Source organism: Adiantum capillus-veneris, chromosome 19 (assembly GCF_014529385.1).
Source record: "Adiantum capillus-veneris isolate H3 chromosome 19, ASM1452938v2, whole genome shotgun sequence".
Lineage (NCBI taxonomy): Eukaryota > Viridiplantae > Streptophyta > Polypodiopsida > Polypodiales > Pteridaceae > Adiantum > Adiantum capillus-veneris.
In genome coordinates this window covers 22,962,056-22,977,445 of record NC_140949.1, presented here as the reverse complement: position 1 = coordinate 22,977,445, position 15,390 = coordinate 22,962,056, and the positions used below count along the sequence as shown (strand labels likewise).

At 43.8% G+C, this 15,390-nt stretch overlaps 1 protein-coding gene across 1 annotated transcript; it reads right to left on the bottom strand.

Annotated features, from left to right (window-relative positions):
- Nucleotides 1–317: 317 nt before the first annotated feature.
- Nucleotides 318–2,706, bottom strand: LOC147433693 (FRIGIDA-like protein 3). The gene is made up of 3 exons (XM_086490328.1): nucleotides 1,536–2,706; nucleotides 1,110–1,276; nucleotides 318–1,030 (listed from the first exon to the last, which is right to left on the bottom strand). Exons 1-3 carry the CDS (start codon nucleotides 2,542–2,544, stop codon nucleotides 506–508), a joined length of 1,701 nt encoding a protein of 566 aa, XP_086346454.1. The 5' UTR covers nucleotides 2,545–2,706; the 3' UTR covers nucleotides 318–505.
- Between the last annotated feature and the right edge of the window lie 12,684 nt (nucleotides 2,707–15,390).

The window sequence follows — 15,390 nt, the reverse complement described above, 5'->3', positions numbered from 1 at the left end:
TGCTCTCTCTCTCTCTCTCTCTCTCTCTCTCTCTCTCTCTCTCTCTCTCTCTGCGTGTGTGTGTGTGTGTGTGTCTGGATTTGGGCCAAGCCCACCACTCTCTCCCCCATATTATTAAAGACTAAATACTTCCTTTAGTCTAGAGAGATTGAACTATTTCAAACACTCCCAAAAAAACAGGACTAAATACTTCCCTTGACAATTCCTACTTATGCCCAAGCAAGGCAGCATTCCCACACTATGCAACTAAGGCATAGAATATCTGAATACAACGATGCGCCCGACTCAAAACACCCCTACGCAAACACCAAACAGTACAAGAGCAATCACGATAGTGGATAGATGCAACGAGCAATAACACAATTACAGTTCACAATTCTATACCAGAAAAAGGTGCACCGACCTATGTGATGCTTTGTTCAATAACATTTTCAGCCAAATTTTCTCTCGTGTGTAAAAATGACATGCCTGTTCATCTGCTCAGGCCTTCAGTACAAAAGACCCCTCAGCGAAGGTAAGTTGATGGATATGATGACTGATTCACTAGCCCATGCCCATACGGATAACCAGAGTACCCCCCGGAAAGACCAGAATACGACGATGCAGCTGCTGGATAAGCTGACCCACTTAGCACATCAGAGGCATACAGGTAGGAATTAGATATTGATCCAGGGCTTCGAGCATCAGCACCATATACAGAACTGTAGGCACCTTGAGAGCGTCTATCATAAACAGCTTGACCAGAAAGAGTATAAGAGGTAGTATTGGCGCCACCATATTGTCCTCTTTCAACGGGCCCTGCATGCAGGTGACTGCCTCCCCCTTGGCCACCTCCACTTAAACGAGGTTTTTTAAACTGTGCTTGACCCTTGCCCATTACTGCAGGTTTTCTCCTATCTGCTTTTGATTTCTCTAATTGCACCAACCTTTTCTGGAGCCCATCAGTTGAAAACTGGTCCCCAAGATTGTACTCTTCCACAACCCGTATAACGGCTTTTACGGCTGCTAGCTCCTTCATCATAGACTCATGCTGCTTCCAAAACCGGTCAGAAAAACATTAGAAACAACCTCTGCAAACACAGAATACATCTTATATACCATCTAGCTACCTTGGGGTTGGCTCCATTCTTAGGCATCTCCTGAGCAACTCTGCGCACTTCTTTCAAGTAGGCCTTCAGCATAGCAGCTGGCTGGATTTTCTCCATTAGCCCAAAATGATGAGCAAAACCCAATGCCTCAATTTGTTTGCCATCTTTATTAAGAGTTTCCACAAACTCTGTAGGAGAAAATGCAAAACAGTGAGTTCACATCTCTCAAAAGAGACAGATGAACTCCGGCAAACAACAAAGCAGTTTCTTCACGTTGATGGAAAGAAGATCTACAGTTCAAAATTGACAAGCACCTAATATGCTTTCCACGCATAAGATGTAGACAACCTTTGAATAGTCGCACAGAAAACAGCCTTGATATGTACACTAGTCCAATACTTTAAATGTTTCAGAGGCCAGGAGCCCATACTTGGGTCAGAAAACTACCTGACATTTTATGCTGGAGGCCAAGAGACTGGCAAAGAGCTGGTGTCTGCCTGCGACGGCAGACTGCATAAACGAGCTTGAGCAGCTCATCCTCATCAAATTCTGAGGCGACACCGAATGTCATAAGGAGCTGAAGGAAAGCCTGGGCATCGAGAGAGTTCTCGCTACCTGCATCCGATGATGAGGAGAGAGTAGCATCACGCTTGGACCTCCATAGCTTTGCAACCTCCTTGGCCGCTTCCTTGATGTTGGGAGGTACAATGGGATTCTCTTCCCCATCACGCAGTACCTCTGCGAGGCATTCCAAGAGCAAAATGCATGCACGTCGGTTTGTTGATGCCCCAGTCTCCTTTGCGTGGTTAGAATCCAATTCTAACACATGATAACCCTCCAAGGCTTTCAACACAAGCCTTGAGGGATCTATGGCACTATGAAGCGCTGCGGTAACCTCATTCCTCAATGCAGCAATCTCCTTTCTATGATCTACAATGAACTTCCTAAGCCCCTCCCCATCCATTTTCTCGCACAGAGATAGAATCTGCGGTCGAACTCTTACCTCAGGGTGTGCTGATGATGCTTCCTTCTTCACTTTGGAGCCTGCAGCATGCGTGTCCTTCCTCTCCTTCATCTCCGCATCACTATCCTCATCATCTGAGGCTTGCACATCTACATCCATGGCTTCCTGTTTGTCAGCAGAAGGTCCGTCGCCATACTTTGCTATAGCAGCATCCTTCTGATGTTGAAGCTTCGCAAGGAGAGACTTTTCTCGGACAGGTATGGCCTCTTCACGTTTGTCGAGCTCCTCAAAGGCCTTCATGTTCTTCTCTTCGAAAGCCTTCTCCTTGGCCAGTAGCTCCTCGTGCTTGAGGGCGACGGACTTGTCAACCTCTGCAATGAAGGCATCAAGATCATTCCACTCTGAAGTGAAAGCTGCGAGCAAGTTCTGAAAACTCTCGAGCTCTGCAAAGGTCTTCTCGGTGCGCTCCTTGGCCGAAAGAGCGGGTGCCATAGCCACCACCTCCGAGTCTTAGGGTTTCAAACGTCAAGAAGAGAGCCTGTCGGTTATCTTTACCTTAAAACTACCTGCACTCTACAAGACATACAAGAGCTCGAACATTACCCTACTTCTCCAACGAAATGTATATGGCAATGGCGTAGGGGTCTATTGAGGTGAAGAAAGTTCCAGCGAAGGGAGAGCCATACGCCATTCAAGAGGACAGTCCCATAGCAAATTTTGGAGCTTTAACATTAAAGGCCATCACTTGCAAAGGGAAGCTTCTCTCCCCCTCCAACTAAATGTATACGGCAATGGCCTAAGGGTCTATTGAGGTGAAGAAAGTTCTAGCGAAGGGGTTGATTTCACAAGGAAGCAGAGAGCCATACGCCATTCAAGTGGACAGTCCCAGTGCAAAAAATGTGGAGCTTTAACATCAAAGGCCATCACTTGCAAAGGGAAGCTTCTCTCTCCCTCCAACCCAATGTATACTACAATGGCCTAGGGGTCTATTGAGGTGAAGAAAGTTCTAGCAAAGGGGTTGATTTCACAAGGAAGCAGAGCCATACGTCATTCAAAAGGACAGCCCCATAGCAAAAAAATTGGAGCTTTAAACATCAAAGGCCATCACTTGCAAAGGGAAGCTTCTCTCTCTCTCTCTCTCTCTCTCTCTCTCTCTCTCTCTCTCTCTCTCTCCCCCCCCCCCCCCCCCCCCCTAACCTAGCTTGTGTAGCTTCATAAACTCTACATGCACTGCCGCATGTCCCCTGTAATGGAATTGGCCTATTTAATTTGAGTGTAGCGGAAATTAATGAGAGTACTTTTGAGTAATGACTTTGTGAGCATAGCGGGTGAACATAATTGAAGATAGAAACATAATCATAGCAGTTAGTTAACTTGGCATGAACAATACTTTTGCAAGAGAGAGAATTTAGAGAACATGACAATAGTTGAGGACCGGATTTATGTGGAGTCGGTCCCCCCTCCAATAGGCATTTGTATTATGATTTCTCCCATTAAGAGAGACTTGTTACAATACAATCTTTGTGTTCCTTGTGACCTAGGTGATGCAATGAAGATGGAAAGCTTCATGCAACACAAACATAACATAAACTTGAAGAAAGCTTTAACTATCCCAAGCCTCAGTCCCAAGACCTCAAACACCTTCGAAGGTGGAGAGAGCTAGCAGGGGATGAGGGTAGGGAAGAGCAAGAAGAAACATTTCGTAGGAGACAGAATTAGTTCCTCACTTATCATAACTCTTGTTGCTAGCATACATAATAGCATAGTAATGAAGAAGAAGGAGATGGCAAGCTTAAGCATTGAAGCATGGCTCTTGGTTGGATTTGCACTCCATATCCAAGAGTGTTGGTGTAGGCTCTCAACCTCTACTTGCTTGGAGAAGGAGAGGGAGCTCCTGCACTTTGCATAGCACACAATGAGAGTGTTTATGAGTGTGTGTGGGTGAGTATACCCCCTAAGCAACCCCCTAGCTTGCTTGGGTCGACCCCCCCTTGTAGCTCATGCTTGAAGCTCATCGGACCCCTCCAGGCCTAGCCAATCACAAGCGGGAGGCATTACAAGCAGCAAGGGTAGCCTTGAGACAAGTGTCCCCCTTTCCCCTTTGAGAGAGAGGGCTAGATAAATGCTAAATCATTTAATTAAATCTCCTAAATTATTATTGGACCCCTTGGGTGGCCAACCAATAGGCTTCAAGCACACTATGAGGGCAACATGAGGAGGAACTTGACAAGTGTCCCTTTTGCTTTATTTGTACCATGCATGCCTTGTGTGAGTGTGTGGGTGTTCTCTCTCATATCCCCTCATGTCGGGATCACCCCCTCCTTGTAGGGATTGAATATTTGACTTTTTGACACCTCAAGCCCCTCATACATAGGCCTAGTTCCCACCACAAGCTTGGCTGTTAAGCACTTTAAGCTTGGGCTAGGTTCTCACCTTAAGTGCAACCCTAGCATCTCAAGCATGTCAAGCACCTCAAGCATCTCAATAATTAAGCACCTCAAACATCTCAAGCACCTCAATCATCAAGCATCTCAAGCACCTTAGTCATCAAGCATGACAAGCAGGACAAGCACCTCGAGCTGGGTCGAGTTCCCGCGCCTCAAGCTCAGCCCTAGCTTACCTAAGGTCAAAGGCCTTTTACACACATTATTGGAGGTCTTCAATGAAGCTAACCCTAAGGTCTTATGCTCCATTTGTTAGCCTTGCTCTTTGATAGACCATCTCTCATTTGGGCCCCTTTACCATTGCCCCGTGTTGAGATAGATCTATAAGCCATGTCTATATCTTAACACTTGTTCCCGTTTATTCTCCCACATTAAGTGATCAATTTAATACGAGATAATCATTTGGGTTGGTTAGATATTAGATATTAGATTTTATGGCATTACCTCTCTCTTGAAATCATAGTCGTCCTCGACTATGAGGTAGAAGAGATAAAGCCTTAGTCATTAGTCAATTTTACTTAGCGGGTAGAGGATCCCTTTTTACCCTACGACATCTTTCCAAGATGGATGACTAATCCGTTTGGTGCTTGGGAGACATAGCTGCCGCAAGCATGTCTGCTCTTTAGTCCATTTCATTCTCCCAAAGTAGAGTGACAAGTTCTACTTGGTGTTTGAGAGACGTCGTCATCACAAACGTGATTCTAAGTATACATACTAGTTAAATTTGTGCACAATTAAAAAGAGGACTAGTCTAATAAGACAAAAACACGAGTCATTTAAAAGAAATTTGTACATTTGCTTACTCTAATGTAGCATTGTAAGCATTGACAAGGTTCATACTATCCTTAAGTTGTATTCCTTGCATCCATCTAGCATCTTCAAAAGGATAATTTTTGAACTTAATAAGATACCGTCGGATAATCTTACCATGTCGTAGTACCTTGTCTTCATGCCGAAGGACAGCTTCGGGTTGTAGCACCTCTTCTTGGTCTTCAACTTCGGGAGGGTCTTCAATAATTGGTTTAGTTGGTGGCTCTCCTTTGTAGGGCTTAAGTAGGCTTACATGAAAGGCATTGTGTATGAGCCAATGGTTGGGCAACTTGAGTTGATAAGCCGTCTCATTGATGGGCTTCAAGATTTGGAAAAGACCATAGTATCTTTTTGCTAGTTTAGCATAATACTTTTGATGGCCCGTAGGATTTTTGCCTGTCGTTTGCCTTAATCGAGCCTTAGGAAACTTGAGTAAGACCCAATCATTTTCTTTGAACATTAAGGCTCTCTGTGCTTATCAGCAGCAGCTTTTTGCCTTTGTTGAGAGATGGATATAGCCTCCCTAATCTTTTGAAAAGATTCTTGTAGGTCACGGCTATACTCATCGGCGGCGAAGATCTTCCCATGTACTTTGAGTAGCAAGGGACTTTTAGGTCTTCCCTCTATGATCTCGAAAGGTGCTTTCCCCATAGAAGTATGTACAGTATTATTGTAGGCATACTCTACTAGAGGTAGGTACTTTTCCCATTATGAGCGTTGATCTACTTCGGTAACATAAGTCTTGAGTAGATCGAGTATCGTAAGATTGGCTATCTCACTTTGGCCATCCGTTTGTGGGTGATAGGCCGAAGAGAAATTCAATCTTGTTCCTAGATTTTCAAAGAGACCTTTCCAGAAATTACTGGTCATTCTAGGATCTCTATCTGACACGATGGATGTGGGTAATCCATGGTGCTTGAAAATCTGAGATATGAAGAGAGTTGCCATTTGATGTGCCTTAATAGTCTTTTTGACAGGAATAAAATGTGCTTGCTTGCTAAACCTGTCGACTATTGTCCATATTCCTGTATTTCCATGGATAGACTTGGGTAATCCAAAGATGAAATCCATGGATATACTCTCCCATGGTGAATTTGGAATAGGTAATGGCTGGAGTAATCCAGGTTGCTTCTCTCTATCATACTTGGTCTTTTGGCATACTACACATTTTGAAACATACTCTTGTATGTCCACTTTCAGGGTAGGCCAATAGAAATACGTCTCTACTCCTCGGAGAGTAGGTTGAATACCTCTATGCCCTGCATATGGAGGAGCATGGGATTCATACATAACCTTCTCACGAAGGGAATGGGTAGCACATAGCCTATTGCCGTGGAGAAGATAACCATCCTGCAAGGTGAATGGTTCCTCTTTCTTCCCCAAAGCAAGGGCTGACATTATGTCTCTAAAGTCAGGGTCAGTAGCATACTCATCTATCATAGAGGATAGATCATTGTGAGTAGCTATAGACACCGCATTAACTTTTGGTCGTCGTGAAAGTGCATCGGCAACTTGATTGTGCTTACCAGCTATGTGAGCAATATGGAAATTAAATTGCGAAAGAAAATTTGCCCACCTAATTTGTTTGTCGGAAAGCTTGGTTTGCGTCATGAAATACTTGAGACTTTGGTGGTCGGTTCGTAGGATAAATGGAGTCCCCAATAGGTAGTGCTTCCATGTGTCTAGGGCATGTAGAACAGCTAAAAGATCTTTCTCATAAATGCCCAAGACTCGTTCATCACTATTGAGCCTTCGGCTCTCATATGCTATGGCATGCCCTTCTTGAAGCAGAACCGCTCCAAGGCAATCACCACACACATCACATTGGACCTCAAATGGCTTTGAGAGATCCAGAAGCACGAGGACTGGTTGGGAAGTAAGCTTCTCTTTGAGTTTTTCAAAAGCATTTTGCTCCTTAGCAGTCCATACAAACTTAACGTTCTTCTTTGTTAAGTCATGTAGTGGTCCTGCTACTTGAGAGAATTTTGCTATGAAGCGTCTATAGTATGCACACATACCAATAAAGCTTCTTAGCTCATGTAGATTCCTTGGGTTAGGCCATGATTTTATTACCTCTAACTTTGATGGATCCATACGAATACCATCGTGAGAGATAATATGACCTAGATATTGAATCTCTTGAAGGAAGAATTCACTTTTCTTTTGGTTGAGAAAAAGTTTGTTCTCCCTCAAGGCTTGAAAAATCACTTGGAGATGTTGCCTATGTTCCTCCAAAGACTTGGAGTAGATGATGATATCATCAAAGAACACTCCAGTGAATTTACGATATGGTCTAAAAATTTTCTCCATGAGACGATTGAAAGTAGCTGGTGTATTAGTCAAGCCAAAAGGCATGACTAGATATTCATAAAGACCAAATGTTGTGCGAAACGCGGTCTTTAGGATCTTCATCCACTATCCTTATTTGATGATAGACACTCTTAAGGTCAATCCTACTGAAGTAGGTAGAGCCTTGTAGCTTATCAAATAGATCTTCTACCCGAGGCACGGGAAATCTGTTTTTGATAGTGATATGGTTTAGTGCTCGATAGTCCACACACATACGGTATGTACCATCTTTCTTTTGCACTAAAAGGACTGGAGAACAAAAGGGAGAGGAACTAGGCCTCACCATCCCTTTGTCTACCAATTCCTGTACTTGCCTCATAATCTCCTCTTGTTGAGCTTGTGAGACTCGATAAGGAGGTTTGTTAGGCGGTGAGCTTCCTGGAAGGAGCTCAATACAATGGTCATCATCCCCTCGTTTTGGAGGTAGGTCCATAGGGATATCATCGATGAACACATCTTGGAATCCTTTTAGAAAAGTAGACAAGTCTAACTCTTCTTGATTCCTATCATTTTCATTTGATGAAACATTATTAGCTTTTAGAGACTCTTTGACATAAATCATGTACGCAGAAACTGAGCTCTTCATTGATTTATCAAAAGAAAGAGGATTTACAAGTAGAATAGTGCGACCACGCTCACTAGCATCTATATACATGTTCTTTCCCCCATAGGTGAAGTAAATTCTCCTTTCAGGGAACTTCATGTTGGCAGCCATGCGATCAAACCATGGTGCCCCTAGGATAACATCCTGATGTTGGAGAGGAGAGATGAAGAAGTCTTCTTTGTCGACATAGCTTTGGACATGAAGCCTCAACTTCCCAATCAAGGGAGTAACGGAGGCTTGTTGTCCCTTGAAAGCTGCATCAGCTGTTACTATATCTCCCATCTCAAAAGCTTGAATGCCCAACTTGGTGGCCAACTCTATTGATATGAAGTTGAGAGTAGAGCCAGGGTCAAACAAGATGAAGGCATCATGCTCTCTTACCTTTCCCCAAGCATAGAAGAGTGATGATCCTTTGCAATGAGCATCCTCTTTTGGAGCTTCGATGGTGGAAGCCCTAGGAGTCTCATTGCGAGTATTCTTCTTGGGGCAAGAACGATAGCCATGTCCTTGCTCCCCACACTTGAAACATTTATGGTCCTTGCGAAAAGCTTCAAGCTCTTCAGGAGAGAGTTTGTTTTTACCTTTGTAAACTCCCTTCTCCTTGGACCGATTGTTGTTGTTGTTGTTGTTGGAAGTGCCTTGGGAATTATTTTGAGCATTGGATTTCCCCTTTGCATCATTTTTATCTTTGTTTTCCATGGGCTTGACATTACGTCTAGCCCCTTGATGGAAATTGATGCGTGAAGCAACCATGGTGTGGTGGATTACTTCGGTAATAGTATCGGGCCGTTGAGAGTTGATGTATTCGGGCATCTCTTCAGGTAATCCCGCACAAAATTGTTGTCTTTGTTCGGCAAGTCTATCTTTTGAAAGACAGTAGCTTTGAGATGTAAATCCCAAAACTTGTCTACATACTTGTTGATAGACTCATGAGAGAGAAGCTTCAAGCCGCGCCATTCGGTAAGAACTTTATCTTTAGTATCACTTGGAAGAAATTGCTTCATGATGGAAACTCGTAGAGTTTTCCATGTCTTTGGGGCTTCTCCATTGCCACGAAGGCTAGCCCACCATTGACGAGCTGATTTTTGGAAGTGCATAGCTACATGGCGTAGCTTGGAGGACTCTGTGAAGCCCTTGTCCCCAAAGGCCGCATCAAATTGCTGGATGAAGGCCAACACTTTGTCGGTAGCACCAAAGGTGCCATCGTAGGTGAGAAAAGAGATACTCTTTCCTCCCTCCTTGAACTTCTTTAGCTTTTGTGACCTTCTCCATGCAGGAAATGATTTGCGATGTCCTCCCCTCTTGTATTCTCTAGGAGAATAGCCATAACTTTCATCGGAAGAGGAGGAAGGTGAAGAAGAAGGAGAAGAGGGTGACCTCTTCCTAGCCCTTTTCTTCCTTTGTTTCCTCTCTTGCCTTTCAAAGTGATGAGGAGAAGAACTATAGGTTGCTCTTTTCCTCTTGGGAGGAGTAGGCGATCGTCTAGACCGCCGTCTTCGTGGAGCCACATCTTCAGAAGAACTTAGACTGTCATTGCTTTCTTTCTCTTTGGATTCCTCCTCTCGAATGGGAGAGAGTCTTCTTTTGGGGGTCTCTTCAAGAGGCCTCCTAAGCTCTCTCTCCTCTGGGAGAGGAAGGGAAATTCCATAAGCACGAAGTTGGTGAGTAACTTCGGATTGCAAAACAGGGTTGCCCATAGCTTGTTGCAACCTAGTGACGAGATAATTCACAAACATGGGAGCATCATCATTAGCACCTTCATGTGCAAAATCAAAGCTATCAATGTTCATTCTACTCTCTTGATTATTGTCAGCCATGTTAACAAAATTTATGTTTATACTTAGTGTATGTTTTGGCAATACAAAACCTTAGTTGCCACTCCTCTTAGCCTTTGAAAATCGGCTCTTAAGTATCTACACCCACGGCTCAAAGTGGTTAATTATAGAGAGTAGAGGAGTAGGTCTAACATAGAAGAGTTGCCAAGGGCTAGCTCCTTTCGGACTTCTTATGGCTCAATAATGGTAAAGCCGTAGGCAAGTCTAAAAAGACTCCATTATTAAGTCCAAAGCTCCTGAGGTGTGCACCATCCCCCACATAGTGGGCTTAACAAAACCGATATTAGATCCCAGTTCCACTTACTCTATTATAATTAACAACATCAACCATTTATAGGCTACTTAAGGACCTCTCTTCTTAAGCAAGAAAAGAGAAACCAAATGCTCTGATACCAATGTAATGGAATTTGCCTATTCAATTTGAGAGTAGCGGAATTGAATGAGAGTACTTTCAAGAAATGATTTTGTGAGCATAGCGGGTAGACATAATTGAAGATAGCAACATAATTATAGCAATTAGTTAACTTGGCATGGACAATACTTTTGCAAGAGAGAGAATTTAGAGAACATGACAACAGTTGAGGACCGGATTTATGTGGAGCTGGTCCCCCCTCCAATAGGCATTTGTATTATGATTTCTCCCATTAAGAGAGACTTGTTACAATACATTCTTTGTGTTCCTTGTGACCTAGGTGAAGCAATGAAGATGGAAAGCTTCATGCATCACCAACATAACATAAACTTGAAGAAAGCTTTAACTATCCCAAGACCTCAAACACCTTCGAAGGTGGAGAGAGCTAGCAGGGAATGAGGGTAGGGAAGAGGAAGAAGAAACATTTCGTAGGAGAAAGAATTAGTTCCTCACTTATCATACTCTTGTTGCTAGCATACATAATAGCATAGTAATGAAGAAGAAGGAGATGGCAAGCTTAAGCATTGAAGCATGGCTCTTGGTTGGATTTGCACTCCATAGCCAAGAGTGTTGGGCTAGGCTCTCAACCTTTTCTTGCTTGGAGAGGGAGCTCTTCCACTTTGCATAGCACACCATGAGAGTGCTTGTGAGTGTGTGTGGGTGAGTATACCCCCTAAGCACCCCCCTAGCTTGCTTGGGTCAACCCCCCCTTGTAGCTCATGCTTGAAGCTCATTGGACCCCTCCAGGCCTAGCCAATCACAAGCAGAAGCCATTACAAGCAACAGGGATAGCCTTGGGACAAGTGTCCCCCTTTCCCCTTTGAGAGAGAGGACTTGATAAATGCAAAAACAATTAGATAATTCAAATAATTTATCATTGGACCCCTTTGAAGCCTAGCCAATAGGCTTCAAGCAACACATGAAGGTAACATGGGTAGGGACCTGGCATGTGTCCTTGCTGCCTCTTCAAGCTGGGGCTTCCCTTGTGAGTGTGAGTATGTGTTCTCTCTCTAATCCCTAGGAAAAGGGCTCGCCCCCCCTCTTGTAGGGATGCTTTTGACTTTAGGAGCTCAAGCACCTTAGTCATCAAGCATGACAAAGCACTTCCAGAAAGGAGCTCAATGCAATTGTCATCATCCCCTCGTTTTGGAGGTAAGTCCATAGGGATATCATCGATGAACACATCTTGGAATCCTTTTAGAAAATTAGACAAGTCTAACTCTTCTTGATTCCTACCATTTACATTTGATGAAACATTAGTATCTTTTAGAGACTCTTTGACAAAAATCATGTACGCAGAAACTGAGCTCTTCATTGACTTATCAAAAGCAAGAGGATTTACAAGTGGAATAGTGCGACCACGCTCACTAGCATCTATATACATGTTCTTTCCCCTATACGTGAAGTAGATTTTCCTTTCAGGGAACTTCATGTTGGCAGCCATGCGATCAAACCATGGTGCCCCTAGGATAACATCCTCATGTTGGAGAGGAGAGATGAAGAAGTCTTCTTTGTCGACATAGCTTTGGACATGAAGCCTCAACTTCCCAATCAAGGGAGTAACGGAGGCTTGTTGTCCCTTGAAAGCTGCATCAACCACTACTATATCTCCCATCTCAAAAGCTTGAATGTCCAACTTGGTGGCCAACTCCTTTGATATGAAGTTGAGAGTAGAGCCAGGGTCAAACAAGATGAAGGCATCATGCTCTCTTACCTTTCCCCAAGCATAGGAAAGTGATGATCCTTTGCAATGAGCATCCACTTTTGAAGCTTCGATGGTGGAAGCCCTAGGAGTCTCATTGCGAGTATTCTTCTTGGGGCAAGAACGATAGCCGTGTCCTTGCTCCCCACACTTGAAACACTTATGGTCCTTGGGAAAAGCTTCAAGCTCTTCAGGAGAGAGTTTGTTTTTACCTTTGTAAACTCCCTTCTCCTTGGACGGATTGTTGTTGTTGTTGGAAGTGACTTGGGAAGTATTTTGAACATTGGTTTTCCCCTTTGCATCATTTTTGTCTTTGTTTTCCATGGGCTTGACATTACGTCTAACCCCTTGATGGAAATTGATGCATGAAGCAACCATGGTGTGATGGATTACTTCGCTAATAGTACCAGGCCGTTGAGAGTTGATGTATTCGGCCATCTCTTCAGGTAATCCCGCACAGAATTGCTGCCTTTGCTCGGCAAAGTCTATCTTTTGAAAGACAGTAGCCTTGAGATGTAAATCCCAAAACTTGTCTACATATTTGTGGATAGACTCATGGGAGAGGAGCTTCAAGCTACGCCAATCGGTAAGCACTTTGTCCTTTGCATCGCTTGCAAGGACTTGCTTCATGATGGAAACTCGTAGAGTTTTCCATGTCTTTGGGGCTTCACCATCGACGAGCTGATTTTTGGAAGTGCATAGCTACATGGCGTAGCTTGGAGGACTCTGTGAAGCCCTCATCTGCAAAGGCCGCATCAAATTGCTGGATGAAGGCCAACACTTTGTCGGTAGCACCAAAGGTGCCATCATAGGTGAGAAAAGAGATACTCTTTCCTCCCTCCTTGAACTTCTTTAGCTTTTGTGACCTTCGCCATGCAGGAAATGATTTGCGATGTCCTCCCCTCTTGTATTCTCTAGGAGAATAGCCATAACTTTCGTCGGAAGAGGAGGAAGGTGAAGAAGAAGGAGAAGAGGGTGACCTCTTCCTAGCCCTTTTCGTCCTTTGTTTCCTCTCCTACCTTTCAGAGTGATGAGGAGAAGGAATGTGTTGATCTTTTCCTCTGGGGAGGAGTGGGCGATCGTCTAGACCGCCGTCTTCGTGGAGCCACATCTTCAGAGGAACTTAAACTTTCATTGCTTTCTTGCTCTTTGGATTCCTCCTCTCGAATGGGAGAGAGTCTTCTTTTGGGGGTCTCTTCAAGAGGCCTCCTAAGCTCTCTCTCCTCTTGGAGAGGAAGGGAAATTCCATAAGCACGAAGTTGTTGAGTAACTTCGGCTTGCAAAGCAGAATTGCCCATAGCTTGTTGCAACCTAGTGACGAGATAATTCACAAACATGGGAGCATCATCATTAGCACCTTCATGTGCAAAATCAAAGCTATCAATGTTCATTCTACTCTCTTGATTATTGTCAGCCATGTTAACAAAATTTATGTATGTACTTAGTGTATGCTTTGGCAATTCAAAACCTTAGTTGCCACTCCTCTTAGCCTTTGAAAATCGGCTCTTAAGTATCTACACCCACGGCTCAAAGTGGTTAATTATAGAGAGTAGAGGAGTAGGTCTAACATAGCAGAGTTGCCAAGGGCTAGCTCCTTTCGGACTTCTTATGGCTTAATAATGGTAAAGCCGTAGGCAAGTCTAAAAAGACTCCATTATTAAGTCCAAAGCTCCCGAGGTGTGCACCATCCCCCACATAGTGGGCTTAACAAAACCGATATTAGATCCCAGTTCCACTTACTCTATTATAATTAACAACATCAACCATTTATAGGCTACTTAAGGACCTCTCTTCTTAACCAAGAAAAGAGAAACCAAATGCTATGATACCAATGTAATGGAATTTGCCTATTTAATTTGAGTGTAGCGGAAATTAATGAGAGTACTTTTGAGTAATGACTTTGTGAGCATAGCGGGTGAACATAATTGAAGATAGCAACATAATCATAGCAATTAGTTAACTTGGCATGGACAATACTTTTGCAAGAGAGAGAATTTAGAGAACATGACAACAGTTGAGGACCGGATTTATGTGGAGCCGGTCCCCCCTCAAATAGGCATTTGTATTATGATTTCTCCCATTAAGAGAGACTTGTTACAATACAATCTTTGTGTTCCTTGTGACCTAGGTGATGCAATGAAGATGGAAAGCTTCATGCAACACAAACATAACATAAACTTGAAGAAAGATTTAACTATCCCAAGCCTCAGTCCCAAGACCTCAAACACCTTCGAAGGTGGAGAGAGCTAGCAGGGAATGAGGGTAGGGAAGAGGAAGAAGAAACATTTCGTAGGAGAAAGAATTAGTTCCTCACTTATCATAACTCTTGTTGCTAGCATACATAATAGCATAGTAATGAAGAAGAAGGAGATGGCAAGCTTAAGCATTGAAGCATGGCTCTTGGTTGGATTTGCACTCCATATCCAAGAGTGTTGGTGTAGGCTCTCAACCTCTACTTGCTTGGAGAAGGAGAGGGAGCTCTTGCACTTTGCATAGCACACAATGAGAGTTTTTGTGAGTGTGTGTGGGTGAGTATACCCCCTAAGAAACCCCCTAGCTTGCTTGGGTCGACCCCCCATTGTAGCTCATGCTTGAAGCTCATCGAACCCCTCCAGGCCTAGCCAATCACAAGCAAGAGGCATTACAAGCAGCAAGGGTAGCCTTGGGACAAGTGTCCCCCTTTCCCCTTTGAGAGAGAGGGCTAGATAAATGCTAAATCATTTAATTAAATCTCCTAAATTATTATTGGACCCCTTGGGTGGCCAACCAATAGGCTTCAAGCACACTATGAGGGCAACATGAGGAGGAACTTGACAAGTGTCCCTTTTGCTTTATTTGTACCATGCATGCCTTGTGTGAGTGTGTGGGTGTTCTCTCTCATCCCCCCTCATGTAGGACTCACCCCCTCCTTGTAGGGATTGAATATTTGACTTTTTGACACCTCAAGCCCCTCATACATAGGCCTAGTTCCCACCACAAGCTTGGCCGTTAAGCACTTTAAGCTTGGGCTAGGTTCTCACCTTAAGTGCAACCCTAGCATCTCAAGCATGTCAAGCACCTCAAGCATCTCAATAATTAAGCACCTCAAGCATCTCAAGCACCTCAATCATCAAGCATCTCAAGCACCTCAATCATCAAGCATGACAAGCAGGACAAGCACCTCGAGCTGGGTCGGGTTCCCG

Bases quoted from the DNA above. Each gene is read 5' to 3' on its own strand.
- LOC147433693 (XM_086490328.1), bottom strand. From the start codon at position 2,544: ATGGCACCCGCTCTTTCGGCCAAGGAGCGCACCGAGAAGACCTTTGCA. The intron at 1,277-1,535 runs GTAGTTTTCTGA...TTTCTCCTACAG, and splicing joins CCTCCAGCATAAAATGTCAG to AGTTTGTGGAAACTCTTAAT. The intron at 1,031-1,109 runs GTAGCTAGATGG...TTTTGGAAGCAG, and splicing joins AGAATGGAGCCAACCCCAAG to CATGAGTCTATGATGAAGGA.